The sequence below is a fragment of the Sorex fumeus genome, unplaced genomic scaffold (assembly GCF_029834395.1).
Source record: "Sorex fumeus unplaced genomic scaffold, SorFum_2.1 ptg000122l, whole genome shotgun sequence".
NCBI classification, from domain to species: domain Eukaryota; kingdom Metazoa; phylum Chordata; class Mammalia; order Eulipotyphla; family Soricidae; genus Sorex; species Sorex fumeus.
Window position 1 is genome coordinate 51,082,675 of NW_026606179.1, and position 19,747 is coordinate 51,102,421.

A 19,747-nucleotide genomic window follows, 5' to 3' on the forward strand; every position below is an offset into this window, starting at 1 on the left:
TTTGTGTCCTGGGTGGCTTTTGTGATGACTAGTGATTACTGTTTACCAAACAATTTTTGTCTCATTGTCTAGTTATTCTTTATTTTTATCTAATTTTTAGCATAGTGGCTTTAAAAGCTTGAAATGTAAAGGAAAAATCACTCTTTAAGACAAAATGCTCTTTGTTGAAGGATCACAACGATTAAAGACTTCTTGATAAGATCTGTTTTAAAATGAAGGGTAGTTTTACAAGACAGTGTCAAATCCTTTTCAAATTAGCTTCCTAGTAGTAAAACAAGTTTTTTTACTTCCTGGGTCCCAGCAGAAATTCTGTTTTCATTGTTTTATGCACCGATGTGTTATATAACTAAGCACGAGGGTTCTTGAGAGAGTTGCATACAATTTTATTTTATATTTTTTGGTTTGGGGGTCACACCCAGTGGTGCTCAGGGCTTAGTCCTGGCACTGTACCCTGGGGTTGCTCAAGTTGGTGCTTGGAGACTTGGTGCTGAGGTGCTGAGGGGTCAAACTGAGTAGGGATCAGCTGTGTACAAGGCAAGAACTGCACCATCTTGCTGGCCCCCAAGTTTGTTTTTATTCTTGTTCTTATTTGATAATGCTGGGGATGGACCCTGGGGTCTTGCACATACGGCCCAAGTGTTCTACTCCAAGCCACATCTACCAGCCTTAAAATTTGTTTTAGAAGGTATTTTTCACCTTTGGATTTTTCTCTTCGGTGCAAGGATAGACTTTTTGTATGACTGAACTGACTCGAGGGATATATGCCTTGTAAGGTAGTGATTGGTAAACAGTATTTTTTTTATCATGGGAGAGATGTTATTACATTGGAGCTTTGTGAGAAAGCTTAAGATTCATACACCGTGGTTGTGTCATGGTTGGTACTATAAGATGTTGGAACCGTGTATTTGGCTGCAGATAATGTTTAGGTTCCATGATGAACTTCACACTAAAATTCATACAGTGATACCTCATGCCATGAGTCTTGTCATATGGAGGAAAAATTTTTAGTACTGCTCAAATTTAGAGTTCCTGGTTCTTTTTCTTCAGTTCCTACCCACCTAGATGCCAAAATACATTCTAAATAAAAAGCTGCAAAATTACCCGACCAGCCAAGTACTTATTAAACTTGCTGACGGTGTCCTGTGGCTTGAGACACTTCTGATTTTAAATACTTGAGATCCTTTAAGAATGGCAAGCACGCGAGTGAGGAGTTCAACCATGAGCTCCTATGTATGTCCTAAACCTATGGGAGTCTCAGTACAGACTGCTCAGGGTGAAGGTAGACTGTGCTGCCCGCATACTCTATGGAGCCCTAATGGTAATTCTGAGCATTGTTTCCCATATCCCGGTGACCGAAGTCCACAGCCCGGGTTTTTCTCAGGTTCTTCTGCGGGAGTCGTGTAAATAGGGCTGCTGGGTAAACTGTTGTTACCAACACAAACCCCTAGCATGGGGCGTGGGTTGGGAGACATTTCTTTGTCCTTGTAACTGGAGCAGAGAGGACAGAGCCATGTGGCTGTACTTTGGGAGGATCATCTGGTTGAACACCCCCACGCACCCGCCAGCTGTGACACGGCCGTCCTGTGTGTGGGGTAGCGGCTCCTGTGCGTCTCCGTTGAGCCACGGGAGAGGAGGGTTCCTTCTCCCTGACCTTTGGGAGACCAGGCTGTGGGTTTGCCAGGATGCGCATAAGTTAGAAAAAATTATGACTTAAGAATTCAGTACGGCGGGTGAGGGTGCTTGCTTTGAGTGCTGCCGACCCAGATTCCCAAATGATCCTCGGAGTCCACCAGGAGATCTGATCCCTCACTGCAAAGCCAGGAATAATCCTGAGCACTGCTGGGTGTGACCCGCCCCCCCCCCCCCCCCAAGCAAGCAAACAAAGAATTCAAATTAACCTGGTCTGCACCTTTAACTTTTACAAACAGGGAAACCGATTTAGTGTTGACCTTATTTTATATTTAAGGTATTAGGTATATTTTCATTTATGAGCAGCATTATTAAAAGTTTTTATAAAATGACGTAGTTCCTTTTATTCTGTAAAATTCATGTATAGCTTTTATTTTTGTTTTTGTTCTTTGAGCCACACCCAACAGTGCTCAGGGCTTACTCCTGTCTCTGTAGTCAGGGATCACTCCTGGCAGTACTCAGGGGAGCATATGGGGTCCTGGGGATGGAACCCTCAATTTAGCATTTATATGCTGTTGATTTTTTTTTTTGGAAGGGGGGGGTCACACCTGGCAATGCACAGGGGTTACTCCTGGCTCATGCACTCAGAAATTACTCCTGGCAGTGCTCAGGGAACCATATGGGATGCTGGGAATTGAACCCGGGTCGGTCGCGTGCAAGGCAAACGCCCTACTATTTATTTATTTACTATTGCTCCAGCCCACTGTTGATTTATTTTATAGGAAACTACAGCCTCAGCAAATTCAAGTGAACTTTTTGAAATTAGTTTATTAAAAAGTTGTTTTTTGTTTGGGGGCCAATACCTAGCGATGCTCAGGGCTCACTCTGGATCTGCACTCAGGGAGCATTTCTGGTGGGCTTGGGGGGTGCTGGGCCATGTGAATGGTCAGTGCCATACCCTCTTCTATTGTTGCAGCCCTAAACAGTTAACAGCTAAAATCAGAGTGGACTCAAAGCTGCTGGACTATTTGGAAGTATATCCCACGCTCCGTGTGGGAGATGGACAGACATGTATTTAATTAATAACTCAGTACGACTGTTCCTAGAACTCTGGTTTTGATCTGCCCTCATAACTGAAAGCATTCCCATTTGGGCATCCCCTGCCAAAGATCATGTATTTGTTCTTTTGACCAAAGGTTTTGCCTGAAGCTTAAAGTGTAGGGAAGAATAAAACCATGTTAGATATGCCTGAACACCCCAAACGAATACATTAAGGCCGTCCTGAGCCGTAGGGATTTCACATAAACATCTGTAAGATTCGGCACAGGTTTTTCGTGGGGACAGTGCATAGAGCCTAGAAGGGTGGGGTGAAGGAATGTGTTTCAGAGCCCATTTCTCCTCCGACCCTCCTCCTCGCCCTGCTGCCCTTCCTTCTGCCCTCCCCACGTTTCTTTCTTTTCGCTGTTTCTCCCTTTTCCATTGCTGTTGGAAAGAGCCAACCATACACTTGGTTAGACTGTGCATGGGGTGGTTTGGGTTGTGGTTCTTGCCGCGGTCTGCACTCTTGCTGAGACTGTGTGTTTTGTGCTGGTGCAGGGTCCCCGATAGCAGCTGTCTAAGGGCTCAAACTCTGCTGGTAGGCCGACAGGTCAGTGCTCTCCCAGGGAACCATCCTGGGGCCCACGCCCTTTTCTTTTCAGTTTTGTAAAATTACAAATGACTTCCGACTTCTTCCTAGCTGTTTCTAACGCACTTGACTCCCAAGAGGCAGTGCCTTCAGCAAGTCCTCCATGGCGCTGAGTGAAATGCACAGTGGCCGCCTTCCCTCCCCAGCCCCTGCACTGTCTCCCTTTCCTCTGGTTAGGCCAGTTAGTCTTTTGTCTCCAGGTAGATTTAACAATGAAAAATCCATTTTTTGTCATATGTTTTTATTGTGTTGCTTATTGGGGGGGGTTCTGGAGTAATAGTACAGTGGGCAGGGCACTTGCGTTGAATGACTCACCCTGGGTTCAATCCTCAGCACCCAGTATGGGCCCCTGAGCACCACCAGGAGTAATTCCTCAGTGCAGAGCCATAAGTAAGCTCTGAGCACTGTCAAGTATGGCCCCCAAATAAAAAAAAAACCCTAAATAACAACAACAGCAAAAATGACGAGTTTGCATATTACAGTTTTGTTGGGCAGGTGTTTGGGCCACACCTTACTCCTGGCTCTGCACTTAGGAATTACTTTTGGTGGTGCTCAGGGGACAATAAGGGTGCTGGAGATTGGGTGGGCTGCATGCAAGGCAAGCTTCCTACCTGCTGTACTATCTCTTCAGCCCCCGTATTATAGTCCTGATTCACTCTCTGGCTTCTCTCAGTCACTTTTTTATTTCCGAGACTCTCTGTCATTAATATGCATCCAGGACTTTGGGTCATTAAAAAATGGGTCAAAGTTTTGAGACATGGTCCATATAGTTACATAAGCCATATGACTTTTAGCCTAAGTACAGGTTGAAGTCACACATGTACTCCGTGATCTCTCATGTAAGGCTTCCAGATTATCACAGTTTTGGGTGTGTTTTGTTTGTTTAGGAAGGGAAGAGGGTTTGTTTAAGGGTACATACTTGGCAGTGCTTGGGGTTACTCAGGACCAAGTGCTCAGAGTACCAGTGTACAGTGCATTTACTCTGACTTGAGCTGTCTCCCTTCCCCTGTCTCAGTTTTAAATTTTTAATTTATTTTATTTGTTTGCTGGGTTATTTTTTGCAACATCCAGCAATGTTGGGGGTTTACTCCTGGTTCTGTTCTTGGGATCACTCCTAGTAGTTCACAGCTCAAATGGAATGACGGGGATCGAACCCAGATCAGCTGCATGCAAAGCGAGTGCTTTACTCTCTGTACTATCTCTCCGACCCCCAGTGGAATTTTTAAAAGGCAAAATCTGAATTAATTTCATACATATAACCACTGTCGCTTCCACCTTCCAAATCTGTAAGCTACTTAAATGTATTTTCCAAAGATTGGCCTGTAGCACATTTTAATTAACCTGATTCTTAATTATTGTGGCAGAAATGTTCCAAATAATTATATCAAGGGCTTTAAAGTTTGATAGTATATATCAGTGTGTTCATTCTACAGTCTCTTAATTAGAAGTTTCACTTGCCTATAGACTAATTTTTTTTTTCAGGTTTGGGGCATTTGGTCATTTGCATGATAGTTTTTTTTTAAATGAAATTAAAATTCCATTCATGTTCTGCTCTACAGTGTCTAGGCCTGTATGTAGGCTTTCTGGAAATCCGTGGAGATGCCTGAGAACAGTGGTTAACCAGTGGAACATTCTGTGTTCACACTCTAGCATACCTCTGTCTATTGGCAAAGATGGTATTTTGGGCTGCAAATATCATGCTAATGAATGGGCTGCTGACCTCTGGCTGTGAGTCAAAAAACCTTTGTTCCATACTGCTAGTTAATGGAGTCAGCTATAACCTCTTACCTTGGTTGGATGAAAATGTTTAATTTTAATAACTGGAGTGGTGCAAATGGAGCACAGACTTTGCATGAAGGAGCCCTGGGTCTGATTCCCAGCACTGCCCATTCCCAGAGCAAGGCTGGCTGTCCACCGCCCAAAACCCGTTTCCATACTGTCTAGTTGCCCTTATAACGTGGACAGAGAGCAAGGACAGTCACCCTGTCCACTGAGCTGCACAGTCAGAATTGGAATCCATTTTGCAACATTCCAAAAAGCACCACATACACAGTAATTATTTCTCTTCCTTCCCTGCTTCTTTTCCCTGGCCCCTTGGAGACCACAGATCTATATTCTACTTCTATGGATTTGCCTGTTCTGAATAGGTCATGTAGAGGAATTGATTAGATAATATAAGGCATTTTCTATCTGACTTCTTTGATTTAGCATAATGTTTTCAGGATTCGTCATGTTGTTATTTATATTACTCTGTCATTGTGTTTTATTGCCAAAGTTTCATTTTTAAATTTATTTTGGTATTTTTCTTCCTTTCCCTTTCATTGTAAAAGAAGGCCTCTATCATAATTCCTGTGATTTCAGAGAGTAAACCAATTTATCCTTCTTAGCCACGGAACAGTCATGTGTGTGATCTAGAGCATTTGACAGTTACTATTTTTAGAAATGTGGGACCAGAGTAATAGTAGGGTGCTTGTCTTGCATGGGGCCAACCCTGGTTTGATCCCTGGCACCCCATATAGTCCCTTGAGTCCATCAGGAGTGATTCCTGAGCACAGAGCTAGGAGTCAGCCCTGAGCACAGCAGGGTGTGCCCCATCCCCCCAAAAGAAAAAAAGATTTTTAATATGTTGTCAGAAATTGCTCTGCTAGCCACTGCCAGTGGCAAGCCCAGTTGAACCAGGCATATCATTGTGACTGTATGTTAGTTCATTTCAGTAGAATTTATATCAGAAGCATTTTTATATTATCTGAAAAAATTTAGGTAATTTCTCTATGCTTTCCTCCATGATTTTTCATTAGGAAGAACCAACATATAATCAGAAATTATTCCCTGTCTACCTTCCACATCTGAATTTTCAAACATCAAAATGCATGAACGATGATGTTCTGTTGATAGCTACAGTAGTGATAAAAAGTCCTCAAGATTTATATACTCTGTTAATCGTCTTTTCTTTTTTCTTTTTTTTAATACACATCTTCAGGAACCTTCGAAAAGTGATGCGTGCCAAAGGTTAGTATCCCCTTAAGAGACTTGTACTCAGTGTAATCTTTTCCTTTATTTGCAAGGTTTCTTTTCTAAAGTACCTCCGTAAAGTAACTGCAGAGTACAGTACAGGGCTGCAGATGTGGGGCAGTGGTAGAGCACCACTTGCCTTGCAAGCTTGATTTCCCCCAGCAGGACAAAAAGAGGACGACATTCTGACAATTAATTCTGGCCAAAATTATTGGTCAGTTTAGTAGTTGATTAGCATTTGGATATTTGAATTTGAATTTTAGTCATTTTGAGTAATCTCAAATTCATGCCTTGAGTAGTTTTTAAGTCTTTTTTGAGATATAAATTGGCATCACCCTTAGAGGTGACGTGGACACGTGACTGCTCTTAAGCCCCTGCCTGGTCTGCGGCTCAGCCCACCTTGCTTCTTCCACTTAAAAACACTCATTTAGTCTTCACAACTGCTGTGTAGTGTAGGTGCTACTTTTACAGTTTGCAGAAGAAAAAAATATGTACTAGAGTCATTAGGGATTTGGGTTTTCTCAAAGGTTTACTTATGATACATTTCTTACAGTAATGTAGTAATACATATACAGGTATTCTGAAAGCTAATCATATCCATCCTAAAATTGTCTCTACTTGACAGATTGTAGTCTTTGGTGTGTAAAAACAATAGGGGAGGGGGCTGAAGTGATAGAAGTGATAGCCCAGCCAGTAGGGTGTTTGCCTTGCACTGTGGCCAACCCAGGTTTCATTTCCTGCAACCCAATAATGGTCCCCTGAGCACTGCAGGGAGTAATTCCAAAGTACACAGCCAGGGGTTACCCCTGAGCATCACCAGGTGTGGACACAAAACAAAACAAAACAAAACAGAAAAGGGATTGCATAGAATATCCTTTTTTTTTTTATTTAATCTTTGTTTTGTTTATTTGGCATTTTGGGTCACACCCAACGATGCTCAGGGATTACTCCTGGTTCTGCACTCAGGAGATACTCCTGGTGGTGTTTGGGGGACCATATGGGATGCTGGGGATCGTACCAAAGTCAGCCATGTGCAAGAATATCTTTATCTTATATCTGACTTAAAGCATTTAATGCATAAAGGCAGAAAATGTGTCATTTTTTTCTCATAAAATTGTTACATCTTTTTAGTTTGAAGTGATGAACAGAGTATTGAGAATGCATACTTCCAAGAAACTATTAGTAAATTCAGTTCCTTTAATGTTAAGCACTTAAGACTTTCAAAGATTTTGAAAACATAAGCTACAAACTGTCATAGACATGAGTATGATGAAGCTGATGAGGAATCACTACAGAGAGTATAAAGAAGGCTTACAAACTGATTTGTAAACTTGCTGCAGATTTAGGTACGCCTAGAACAGATTACGAATCCCAAGACAGGGCAGAAAGTACAGTGGGGGGTCGGGGAGGTGGGCTCTTGCCTTGCACACAGCTGGCCTGGGTTCAGTCCCTGGCACCGATGTGGTCCTCCAGACCCAGTCAGGAGTGATCCCTGGGCGCAGAGCCAGTAGTAAACCCTGAGCATCTCCAGAGGTGCCCCCCAAAACAACAAAAAAAGAATCACAACACAGAGTACATAAAGAATTCCTACAAATTGGCTTTTCAAGTAACTCAGTTGATGCAAAGTAAAATGAAAAGTGTATTCCATACATACTTGATTGTCAGACACTGAAATTATTGGGGCTTTTCAAATAGGTGGTGGGCTTGCCTACACACAGCCGACCTTAGTTTGATTCCCCGTACTCCTGTGTGGTTTCCCTCGCCTTGTGCACAGCCAACTGTGGCCCAAAAGCAAACAAGATAAAAACAAAGAAAAATTTTAAATACCAAAATAGGAGATACTTAGGAAGTAGATCTACATTTTATGGATGTAAAAGGGATATGATGACTTTGTAAAACACTTTGAAATTGTCGACTCAGTACTGGAGATTATACTCAAGAGAAATGGGTGTACACTTGTAACAGGAACCCTGTACAAGGAACTACAGAACTTAAGATACCGAAATATCAGAAACAGCCCAGATACCTAATCACTAATACAGTGATTCAGTTGAGGGGGGAGGGTAAGAGTTCAGTGGAATCTGCCGTAAAGGTAAAGGAATCACAGCTCCATGTGGTGCTCGCATGCTTCTCCCTGCAAGGGAGCACTGTCTCTGGGAGCCGGGAACTGTTGGCCCAGCCTCAGCAGCGCTTCGGGACTCTGAGGCCCTGGGGCCTCCGTCTCTTCAGCGGGAGAATTTCTATTCTGGGTTGAGTTCTCAAGGGTCCCACTTTGAAAGTGTTTGTTTCTTGGGGTGCTCTTGGAGATATCTGAGTAAGTTTCCCTGTTTCATGTTGCGGCTTTACATGCCAGCTTGCCGGTTTTAAGCAAACCTTCCTGGCTGACATTCAAAATTTGTCCTGAGCAGCTTTCTGCTGGTCTTAAATGTATAGAATGCTAGCCATGGTTTTTTTTTTTGTTTGTTTGTTTTGTTTTTGCTTTTTGGGTCACACCCGGCAATGCACAGGGGTTCCTCCTGGCTCTGCGCTCAGGAATTACCCCTGGGGGTGCTCAGGGGACCGTATGGGATGCTGGGAATCGAACCCGGGTTGGCCGTGTGCAAGGCAAACGCCCTACCCGCTGTGCTATTGCTCTAGCCCCAGTGCTAAGCATGTTGAGGCAGAGAAAATCATTTTCAGTCTTGAACCTCAGCTAGCTTTCTTGGCCTCAACATTTTTTTTTTTCTCTTTGGGTCTCACCCAGCGATGCACAGGGTTACTCCTGGCTCATGCACTCAGGAATTACTCCTGGCTGTGCTCAGGGGACCATATGGGATGCTGGGAATCGAACCTGGGTCAGCTGCATGCAAGGCAAACGCCCTACCTGCTGTGCTATTGCTTCAGCCCCAGCCTCAACATTTTTTAATACCAAGACCGCAGCTGTTCCCACTAGAAGGGCTACTCAGTCATTGGGTCATGGGAGAACCAGACCTTAAAGTTAGCAGCCGGAAGGGCGACTGCCTTGCACACAGCTGGTCTGGTTTGATCCCCAGCACCCGGTATAGTCCCTGGAGCCCTACCAGGAATCCCTGGGGCAGAGCCAGGAGAATCCTGAGCACAGCCAGGTGCGGTCCCAAAATATGGAAAGGGAAAAAGAAAAACGAAGATGGGTTGGAAGGATGGGACAGCAGGTAAGGTGTTTGCACGGCACGTGGCTGACCCGGCTTCAATCCCCAGCATCCCGTATGGTCCTCCAAGCACTGCCAGAAGTAATTTCTGAGTGCAGAGCCAGGAGTAACCCCTCAGCATCGCTGGGTGTGACCCAAAAGCAGGGGTGGGTGGGAAGAGTTTCTCCTTTAAAAACAAAAACCACATATAGCCAGATGCCAGTAGTTAAGTTAGATGACACTGCTTCAAAATTCACACACACACACACACACACACACACACACACTATATGTGTGTGTGTGTGTGTGTTTTCCTGTTTAAAACATTAATTCTAGAATATGCGAAAAACATGAGAAAACTTTATCCAAAATACTATACCCAGCACTAACCCATAGCCCATATTACATATACTCATATATAGGCATATATGTGTGTGTATTTTTGCATATGTATATATTAGTGTAATACATTGTTTTTAATCTTGTAGAAATTGTTACTTAATAATACTGCCCATTCCGGATCCTTGCTTTTTTTCCCCCCAACTGCTGTGTGTATTAAAGCAGTTAAAGTTACCAAAGAACACCAACCTTTTTGGCATGTAAAGATATTTAACTGTGAGTGTTGAAAACAAAAGTTTGGTCTGCAAGCCTGACGACTTTATTGCTTTTCCCCCCTCCCGTAGTTGCTGGTCCTACTGGATCTTCCCCATCATAGGCGCTGTTCTCCTAGGCTTCCTGTACCGTTACTTCACGTCAGAGAGCCGATCTTCCTGAGGAGGCCTTGTCGGAGTCTGGAAAGCAAACCCACTTGGGAGTGAGAACCAGAGACTGTTGGGACGCTGAGTACTGCCCTGTTTGCGAATCCTGCCCAATGTATCAGCCCCTTGGAGCCTCGATGGTTGGCCAGGCCCCCCGCCCCCCACACCAACTCTCAGAGCTTTGCTTACCATTCTTGCCCCTGCCTCAGCTTCCTCTGCCTTGGTTTCCGCAGGCTTCTCTACCTTTAGAAACTCACTTTCCTGATTGTCACTCTTAGTCGCATTTCCCCCCCAGTTAAAATGCTTTTCAAAACATTGAACTGCATATTAGACGTGCCCAGAAGGTGAGCACTCTCTGGAAGTACACACGAGAATGTTTCGGCTTCATTTTATGTATCATTAGTGGTTTAGTTTGTGAAATTGCCCGCTAGACTTGAAGCACATCTGCCCAAGCTCCATGTTCCCTGTTTGTATTTGTTGAAACTAGAAAGAATCGTGTCATGCGATTCCAGCTGATCCTCTCCTTCCCCACCCGGCGATGCTGAGGGCTCACAACTGGCAGTGCTCAGGGGACCATTTAGGATGATGGGGATCGAACCTGGGTCTGCTGCGTGCAAGGCAAATGCCCTCCCCTCCTCCCTAGAGGCTAGAGTGGCAGGCCGGGCACGCCACCCATGGAGTCCAGGCTGTGTGATTTCCACCTGGCACTGCGTGTGTTGACTTCCCTTTTGTTTACTGAGAACGGGGAAAAAAGAGAAAGGGAGAGATTGGTGCGATGGGGTGATCCATGGTAAATGTTTCTTCTAAAGAAGATTGAAAACATTAGGACAGGAGTATAGAAATGGCCCATGAACACCGGTTTATCGCCATCTGTTTACTCCCCCCCACCTGTCTCCCTCTCGCGCTCTCTGTGTGTCTCTCTGTCTCTCTCGCATCAGGGCCTTAGACTCCTAGGGCAAGCGCTCCACCGCTGAGCTCTGTTCCTGCCCCCCTCCCCTTCCTGCAACCAACTTTTCTTGGTCAAATACAAATTTGTAATGACGTCTGTAGAATTTTACCAGAAAATTTTGATGCTTTTATGTTTTTTGGTTAGCAAAAACTTGATCCTACCTTTTTATAAAAGTTAGAAGAGGTAGAATATTTGATCCGTTTACCCTGGTCAAATCACTTTTCTAGCGAGGCGGCGTGAGGAGGATGTGGGCAGTTATGGCAGGTTTTTTCTCTGTCATCTCTTTTTTACTTCCTTGGCTCCAATTTGTGGTTTTATTCTGTTTTCCATTGAGAATAAAAAACAAACAAAAAACTGGCAGTTTTTCTCTTGAATGAGTGTTTTCCTTGAGAAGGTGATTATGTGGAAATCCGTTATTATTCCTCGTGGTGGAGGAGTCTCTCTCTGACATCTCCGACTTGCCTTCTCTTTCTGTGGAAGCGCCTGAGGAGTCGCGCGGCTGTTTCCTGCTCACCCCTACTGGTGGTGACGGTCCCGTCCCGGGGACGCTGCTGGTCTCCCGGCCCGGGCAGCTGGCTTCAGGCAGGACCAGGCGCTGCTCTTGCCGCCTCCCGCTTCCAGCTGGCCAGCGCTCGACAAGACAGGAAACTGCCCAGCTAACTATTTAAGAAAAGTGCAGCCCAGACCTGTCTCCTGCGATTTTGCAGTTGGGTGGATTCAGAATTCATCAAACCTCGTACTTCCATTATTGGATTGTGACCTTTCGGAACAATTAGGGGACTTGGGCCTGACTTTTTATATACTAGGGGTATGGGTGTGGTCAAACTTTTATCTTTAGAAAACGTTTTGTATGTCTTCTAAAATGCCACTGTAAGGCGATTTAATTGAAAAAAAAAATCCTTGGCTGTTTACAGCAATGGGAAAACTGATGCGCCTCTGTGTGAAGCAGGGAAGACTCGCCGTGAATAAAGCTGCTATAAAAATTCAGTTGCAAGATGCCAGGGGGCTACAGGGGGTAGGAATAACCAACAAAGGAGCATTGAGGAGCCCGAAAGGGAACATTCAAGCTACCACTAAGCCAGAAGATAACCTGGATCAAGTAAAAGTTCTTTGGCAGTCTCCGTCGGGACTGGAAATTGTCTGGCTTATAAGAAACACTGGAGAATGAGTCGAGTGAACTTAGTGTTTTGGATATCTTTTATTGTAAACACTGATGCAAAAGGTCTTTTCAAAATTTCATACTGGCTGTCTTTTCCTGTTTATATCTCGGCTTGTTCTTACTCAGAATCAGAGAAAAAGGTTCTCAGACTTTGTATCTACCCCGCATGAAACGTGTCCAATTCCCAGGACTTTTGAACGACTGCGAATGTGATGGTACTCTGTGGCATGAAAACCACACTTGGGCCGCGCGCTGTTACTCCACTGCCTACATCAACAGCCGCTGAAAGGTAGAGCTTGTTGGAGAGTCTGCGCGGGTTCTCTGAACAATAAAGGGACACAGTGTGGTAGCCAGACCCGTCAGAAGGGACTTTTGTTTGAGAAAGCCCTTCCCGAAGAGGCAGTCTCGGAGTCTCAAATCAGTCTACACACAGGGAGGTGGTGAAAACCCCTCCAGAAGAGCCAGGCCCTGCGTGCCCGGGGCCCCAGGGACAGACCCAGGGTGTCGGGTTATTTGTCCCTGAGGAGAGAGAGCGGCTGCGGCTTGGAACTGGTGCCACCGAGGATCGCGGATCCTGAAGCCAGGGCCCAGCCGGGTCACCAGAACAGCAGTGTCTGTCCGGCCGCCCTCTGCGGAAATTGGTTTTGGTTTTGGTTTGCAGGGATCGGCCTTGGCTTTTAGCTTGTAAAGGATTTCTACCATCTCTAAAGCAGTGGGGATAAAGTTTATATTCTGTTTAGTTCGTACATAGAAGCAAAAAACACCATTGAAACCAGTCACTTGAGCCCCCTGAAGTTCTTTTAGCTTGTCCCGAGCGCGTCTGTTGTGAAATAAGAGCGTTGTTGAATTTAGATTCATTTAGTTCTGATGTAGAGCAACGAAAAATGCTTTTTCAGGCCAGGCATATCATTACTTAATGGGATCTCATGCTTAAAATCTCAAGTGATATCTTTCTGATTAAATTCCATCTTAGGAGAGTGAAATGCAGAACATTAATGTTCACTACTTCCTTCCCCAGGAGAAATGAATTCAGACATGCTTGTCTCAACAAGAAGTTGATTTAAAAAAAAAAAACTATCTCTTGCCAAATATCACAGAAGTAATGGGGAGTTTAGTCACATTTGGCTGTTGTGCTCTGAAAGGGACCGGTTTGGAATTTGTGGGGGTGATCTTAGAGGGGAGGTTCCAAGGAGCAGAAATAATCAAGTTACGGCCCTCATCCCGAGTCTGCTCCGACTTCGAGGCCTGCCCTCTGCCCACACCTGGGCCCTGCCTTGGCCAAAACATTATTATGGTTATTTCACTTCCTTTCTTTCTACTTCACCCTCCACTGTGGACAAGTAACGCTGACATTCCTTTTGTGTATTCAATAATGGAGTTTGTTTACCTATTTTATTTCAGCATATTTTGAACAAAGATCTTTGTCTCTTTCTGCTGGAATGTGCACACAGTGAATGTTTGTTAAAACTAACACAATAAAGATACTGTTTTCCTTTTCTTGCTCTGACTGCAATTGTCCATTTTTATTTATTTTTTTTCTTTTAAGTTTTTTGTTTTAAAATGGACCTGTTGGCTCTGAAATTCTCATGGATTCTGGATGAAAAAAGGCCTGAACAACCTGTTCTTGGGCTGGTGCTGTTTAGCATGACTCGGGGGCAGTTGTGTATTTTGTCAACATTCTCGCTGCAGCGAGTCGCTCATTTGGTAATCATGAGATGCGGAATCAACGCTTCGCTGTGGTTGGTGAGTGGGATGCGGGGAGTTCTGTTTTCACTGAAAGCAGTGCAGAAGCCAGTGCTAAATGAGCACTTCTGTGCAGTCCTCGTCCATAAATGGTTGTTTTCTTAGAAAGAGCTAAACGGGTAGGGAGACTTCAGTACTGAGATCGAAAGTTACAGTGATTGTTAATAACAAGGGGCGATAAATCACTTTGACAGTTACCTTTACCGTAAACTGACGGCCCACTTCACAGTTCTAAGGAGGCCTTGGTCTTGCATTCTCATTAGCTGAGGATTAGTAGCTAGAAATGAGAACCCCATTCAGCAGAATATGATGTTTAATCTTGAATCGTCATAGTTCATCTACCTGTGGTCTTTTTTTTTTTCTTTTTGGGTCACACCTGGCTCTGTGCTCAGGAATTACCCTGGCGGTACTCAGGGGACCATATGGGATGCTGGGATTCGAACCAGGGTCGGCCGCGTGCAAGACAAACGTCCTACCCGCGATCTTGTTTTTTGAGGGAGGGCACAGCTGGCAGTGCGCAGGGTTTACTCTGACTGCACTCAGGAGTTACTTCTGGATGGCCCGGGGCACCATGCTGGGGACTGAACCCGGGTCAGCACTTTGCAAGGCCTGCATCTTTTCAGAATTTCTATAAATCACGTGGAGATTGAAAATGTGCTTCATGTCATGAGGCATAGGATTTGGAAAGTCCGTTTTTCTGCTCTCCAACTTGGAGCACAGGAAGATGATTCCAGCTCGTTGGAGAGGCACAAAGACAAATGCTGTTTGTTCCAGGAGTGACATGGGACTTTTCATCCCTTGGTGCCAGTCTCAAAGCAGCAGTGGCCTGTTGTTTGCGCCTGCTTCCAATCTCTGGCCAAAACATCGGCGCCAGTGTTGAACCGCATGGGATGCGGTAAGAGAAGACCCCAGGTGCTTGAATTTTACCTACAGAAGCTTTGGGAACCGTTTGCCCTAGTTTCCTCACCTAAGATTTTTTTTTTTTTAATTTTTATTAGTGAAATACCATGAGGTACAGTTGTAGACTTACAGATTTTTGTGCTTGGGTTTCAATTATACAATGATCAAATAGCCATGCCTCCACCAGTTCCCATTTTCCACCACCACTGATCCCAGTATCCCTCCCACCCCCCCATCCCTCCCGTCCCACCCAGCATCTGTGGCAGGGCATTCTCTTTCGTTCTCTCTCTCCTTTTGGTTGTTCTGGTTTGCCTCATGTTCGGTCTCTAGTCTACTTTCAGCATGCATCTCTCATCCTAGGAGGATCCTCCCAACACCTTTACTAATTTTTTTTTTTTTTTTTTTTGCTTTTTGGGTCACACTTGGCAATGCATAGGGGTTACTCCTGGCTCTGAACTCAGGAATTATCCCTGGCGGTGCTCAGGGGACCATATGGGATGCTGGGAATCGAACCTGGGTTGGCCACATGCAAGGCAAACGCCCTACCCGCTGTGCTATCATTCCAGGCCCCCCCCCCTTTTTTTTTTTGCTTCCAACACCTTTATTTGGTGCTCCCTTCTCTATCTGAGCTGCCTTTTCCCCTAGTGTATGTGGCTAGCCTCCAAGCCATGGAGTAAACCTCCTGGTACTTATCTCAGCTATTTTTGGGTGTTAGTCTCCTATTTTGTTACTTTATGTTCCCCAGATGAATGCAATCTTTCTATGTCTGTCCCTCTCTTTCTGACTCATTATCCTCACCTAAGATTTAAAAAAATCGGTGTTGCCTTACTTTCTAGAACAATAGGATGGTGTCTGCAGTAAAAATGGATTTTGCACACACATTTACACAGAGAGGAAACCTAGTGAGGAAGGAAGAAAGGAGTTTGGAGAAGTTCATAGCCCTTGAACACAGGAAAATGAACTTTCCAAAGGATCTGATCCCTTTACCACTTTCGGGCCCTAGGACACTTTATTTTCTTTAGCTCTTATCCTACCCTTTCTTTCTCCCTTTAACCAGTGACGAGACAGTACATCAGTGTTTATGCCTTTGTTTTAAAGTATTCTGTTTAGTGCTCGCTTCAGCAGCACATATACTAGAATTGGAATGATACAGAGAAGATTAGCATGGCCCCTGCGCAAGGATGACACACAAATTTGTGAAGCGTTCCATATTTTTAAAATTTAACGCGTTGACTTGGCAAAAAATAAAGTATTCTGTTTAAATGTACCCAATGAGCTGGCCTAGAAAGTATTTGGAAGGACTAAAGCTGAGTGCTTTTTAATCTGGACTGTCCGTGGTGACTGCGGCCTGTTCAGACATCACTGTTGGCCGTGACAGACAGCTAGATTCTAGCTCCAGATCTTTCATGGAGGAATTCATAGTTTACTTTTTGTCTTAATTGACTTTGGTTGGTTTTGGAGACACATCTACCTACTAATGTATGTTTTCTTTCCTTAAAATACCTGCCTTAGCAATGCCTCTCCCACAGGGCAGAAATTCTTTTTACTCCGTGCCATCTAGGTATTATGGGAAAGAAAAAAATCTTCCTCACTTTCAAAAGCTAAACACTTGAAATGAGTTATTTTTGCCATTGGATAACAAAAACAGCATCGCTAATATCAATAAACGGGAAATTGTTATGACTGGTTAGGAACGGGTATTTCATAGAACTTAAGGGCAGGAAAGTCAGCTGGATCTGAACTAGAATTCAGAAGAGGAGAGAATTCAGGGTGGCTACAGTAGTCTCCATCTAAACACCTGATAGAAACTCATTCCTAGAAGCCCGTCCAACTTTGGCTGACCAGATAGTATCAGTGTCTGGTGCCTTCGACGTCCTTACCTTATGCTGGGCCAGTCAGTATGGTTTATCAGCTGGTGTCTGAACTGTCCAACACAGCCTACATTGACCTGGGACCATCGAGGACTCCCAAGTCAAATTTTGAGATAAATCCCAGTGTCCCACCCCCCGCTTGCAAACCCACAGGCAAGTCCAATGTTCTCAGTAGATACAACTGCCAAGCTTGGTGACACAAATATTTTTAGTAAACTTGCTTGGAACAACTTTTTAATTTACAGAAAGGATTGTGAAGATAGTACAGAGAGTTCTGATAAATTCGATACCCTGTTTCCCCCATTATTAACTCCTTACATTATTATGTTACAGTTAATGAGCCCACTGCTGGAATAGCTTATGCTTTATCATTCCCGTTTTTACCTAATGTCCTGCATCCCTAGAATCTCATCCAGGACACCTCAGTACATTTAGTCACCAAACTGCCAAGGTCCCTCTTTCCTGTGATGGTTTCTTGTGCTCTCATTCTTTTATTTTTTAAATTATAATTTTTATTGAATAACTGTGAGATACAGTTTGCAATCGGGTGCAAAGTTCCAACATCCATCTCTCCACTAGTGGACATTTCCCACCAATATCCCCCATAATCCTCCTTCACCCCTCCACCTCCTGCCCCCCACTCCCCTGCAGCTTGCCTCTGGCAGGCTCTCTCTCTCTCTCTCTCTCTCTCTCTCTCTCTCTCTCTCTCTCTCTCTCTCCCTCCCACCCTCCCTCCCTCCCTCTCTCCCTCTCCCTCTCTCCCCCCTGCCTTCCTCCCTCCCTCTCGGCTCCTTCCCCTCCTTTCCCTTCCTCTTCCTCCCCTTCCCCATTTTGGGCATTATGGCTTTTACATCTTGAGAAGCCATTATGTTTGGTCCTTTAACCCACTTTCAGCACACATCTCCCATCCAGAGCGATCCCTTCCAACCATCATTGTCTCACTTGTCCCTTCTCTGTCCGAACTGCCCATTCCCCCAGCCCTTCCTTGAAGCAGGCTTCCAACCACAGACAGTTTGTCCTGGTTGGAACAGGTTGTTAACCTGGTTTTGAGTATTAGTCAGGTACACTGAGAGATGCCTGCTGTTGGAATTTGAATTTTTCTCATGATTAGATAGATTGGAGCTGGCAGAAAGAAAGATGAGATAAAGAGGCCAGCCCTTTTGTTGTTTGTGTTGTTTTGCGTGGGAGTGGGGGTAGGCACATCCAGAAGGAACTCAGGGTTAACTCCTGGTTCTGTGCTCAGGGTCACTCCTGGTGGTGCTCAGGGGACTGTACCCAGTGCTTTTCTGTACCCTTTCTGCAGCCCTAAACTGTGATCACCTCATCTCAAGGACACAGGCCAATTGACATGGTTTCTGAGCTGATGCTGGCCTTCATTGTGGCACATATCAGTATCTCCCCTGGAGAGTTACTGTTTGGCAGGAACTTGCCATCCTGTTTCTTCCCTGCTGAATTGAGGTTGTATACACTTAAGAGATGGGGTGGGCTGTGGGGAGGGGATGCTCTGTGTCTGTGCCGGTGGACTGTGTACATTATCTGGATGTACCTGCATGGGAGATTGGTCCATAGAATTTTATACTTGATTGATAGTTTGTTTTTGACTAGCAGGAAAGGTTATTTGATTGAACACAGTAGTTTGAACTAACTTGTTTGTCGCCGCCCCCTTCCTAAAGCCTCACAATAAGACTAGGGAATGGAATAAAAGAGAAATCCTCACCTGGGCTGTTCCGTGACGCACAGAACACACTGGGTTGGTGGCTGGCGTTGTCACAGTGAGCTGGGAAATGCGCCCTCTGGTGGTACAGTAGAAAAGAGCATTTCTCTACGACCTTGAGCTGACCTCTAGGGATGAAATTAACCAACATCTTGGATCCTCACTAGAAGATCCTTGCCCTACTGGGACTTGGTATCATGAAATATTAAACTTTTCTTAAAAGTGCCTAACCTATACCAAAAAGCAAACAGGCGGACCCCTGAGTGCCTGCAGTATGCCTCTCTAGCTTCGTGCCAGGAATAACACAGAACTTTTTTTTGCTGGGGCCATTCCTAGGAGTCTTCGGAACATGCGGTGCTGGGAATCAAACTCCAAGAACTTGCACCTGCTGGGCACATGCTTTAGTACCTGAGCTGCAATCCCAGTCCAACCTCCTGTGTCCTCAAAGAAGAGGAATTCTTAGCACAGTCAGTACCCAGTGGATATGCAGTAGCTCTGATAAGACAGGCATGATTGATGATGATGGGATATTATATTTTTACTTAGAAAGGCTTTTTCCCTAAAGCTTGAGACCCACTGAGATCAAGTGTGTCATTGATGAATTTGCTCATATTCAAACCGTGCTTATTTGATATGTAATGTCTGTGTTGATATGTTCACTGCCTTATAAATTTAGTGCCAGTTAAAATTGGAAACATTTGTGAGAAAGACACTTCCTCAAAATGTTAATTTTGTGCTAGATTTCAGAAGGATATCCGGGATTTTTCAGTGGTTAGTTGGACAAGTTGCCCTTGTCTTCATCCTTTCTTGTGGGGTCTGAGAATAGTCTGTTACATATTTATCCACTATGAATGATTATTTAAAGACTTTTTCTAAGGGCCGGAGAGGTAATATGGGGTTAAGACATCTGCATTACATGCAGCCAGCCTTGGTTTAATCCCTGGCACTACACATGATCCCCTGAGCACTGTAAGGAGTGACCCCTGAGCCAGAATCCTGGCATAGAGCCAGGAATACTTCCTTGAGCCCTGCTGGGTGTGACCCAAGAAACAGAAGCAAAGATTTAAAAAATAAAATACAAAAATATTGGTACACATGCTCTTATATGTGTAAAATGTATGGACCTAGACAGACAGTAGTTCCATATTTTTGAAAATACTATTTGTCCTGTTTTCTATA

The 19,747-nt window shown here is 44.5% G+C and overlaps 1 protein-coding gene and 1 non-coding gene across 3 annotated transcripts in view; both read left to right on the plus strand.

Moving 5' to 3' along the window:
* LOC130044522 (cytochrome b5 type B) overlaps nt 1-19,747 on the plus strand; it is a 267,802-nt gene that overhangs the window by 22,830 nt on the left and 225,225 nt on the right. The window contains exons 4-5 of one of the 2 annotated variants that reach the window (XR_008795395.1): nt 6,297-6,325; nt 10,158-10,347. Coding sequence is in view for 1 of the 2 variants with exons in the window: in XM_056137272.1 (XP_055993247.1) it covers nt 6,297-6,325; nt 10,158-10,248 (120 nt within the window). In the remaining variant the exon portion in view is untranslated. Of the gene's footprint in view, nt 1-6,296; nt 6,326-10,157; nt 11,623-19,747 lie in introns of those variants that run through there. The other variant, XM_056137272.1, reaches the window with a different exon arrangement.
* LOC130044633 (U6 spliceosomal RNA) lies at nt 16,093-16,199 on the plus strand. The gene has a single exon (XR_008795468.1). It is a non-coding gene; the product is annotated as a U6 spliceosomal RNA (small nuclear RNA).